General features: G+C 43.5%; 1 protein-coding gene across 1 annotated transcript in view; it reads left to right on the top strand.

The window, feature by feature from the left end:
* Window positions 1–690, top strand: part of LOC126383204 (dnaJ homolog subfamily C member 1-like) — an 8,826-nt gene extending 8,136 nt beyond the window's left edge. Inside the window, exon 10 of the mRNA XM_050033681.1 lies at window positions 562–690. Coding sequence (XP_049889638.1) covers window positions 562–624 — 63 coding nt within the window. The 3' untranslated portion in view covers window positions 625–690. The remainder of the gene's footprint in view (window positions 1–561) is intronic.
* The last annotated feature ends 332 nt before the right edge of the window (window positions 691–1,022 follow it).

Below are 1,022 nucleotides of genomic sequence, written 5' to 3'. Positions count from 1 at the left end.
TCTCTGCAGTAGAATTTGATGGTCAATAGTGTCAAACGCCGCACTAAGATCTAATAAAACAAGTACAGAGACAAGTCCTTTGTCTGAAGCAATCAGAAGGTCATTTGTAATTTTAACTAGTGCTGTCTCAGTGCTATGATGCACTCTAAATCCTGACTGAAAGTCCTCAAATAAATTATCATGGAGAAAATCACACAGGCGGTCTGCGACTAGTAGAGCAGGTTGTCCACTAATCAAAAGCTTGGCAGCTTAATCCAGGTCTCCACCAGTCCACATGTCGAACCATAAATCTTCAGAAACCCCAGGCAGAACACAGGTACTACATGTTCTGCGTTCTGCCTGGATTTTGAAGTAACTGTAATTTTTGCACCCTACAGTATTTTTTCTAGAACAGGTTAGTGTTTCTACGTAAGGTGGTTAGCCGACATGTTCCACTCAGCCGAACATTTCATCGTCTTTCTGGACAAACAGAACGAAACACCTGACAGACAGAGAACACGAATGAAATGATGAACGGTTCCTTTAACCATGAGAATTGACTGAAGCTGTTTCCTTCAACAGGTGACGACCAAAGTCAAACAAGTGAAAGACAACGTGAGCCACACATCAGGTACGTTTTACTAGGGCTGCTCGATTAATCGAATTTTAATCTAGATTACGATTTGGGCTTTGAATGATTATGAAAACAAAATAATCGACATAAAACGATTATGCGCTGCTTGTCAGTTTACTTTCATTGTCTTGTGTTGCAAATCAAACTCACCCAGAAGCAGCGCATGCGCAATACTGCCCCCTCCCCTCCTCTCCTCTATTCACTCCACGAGCCAGTCAAGTAGGTGAAATCAAATAATGTGAGGGGCAGGTTATCGCCAAACATTTCAAAAACAGCGTGCGGAAAATGACAGAGGGAGAGCGAGAGAGGTTGGGGTGTGTTTATGTGCGCGTGCGTGTGCGTACGTACGTGTGTGTGTGTGTGTGTGTGTGTGTGTGTGTGTGTGTGTGTGTGTGTGTGTGTGTGTGTG

The sequence above is a fragment of the Epinephelus moara genome, chromosome 21, assembly GCF_006386435.1.
Source record: "Epinephelus moara isolate mb chromosome 21, YSFRI_EMoa_1.0, whole genome shotgun sequence".
NCBI lineage: Eukaryota > Metazoa > Chordata > Actinopteri > Perciformes > Serranidae > Epinephelus > Epinephelus moara.
Note: the sequence above shows the minus strand (reverse complement) of the source record. Positions and strands in the feature narration are given on the sequence as shown.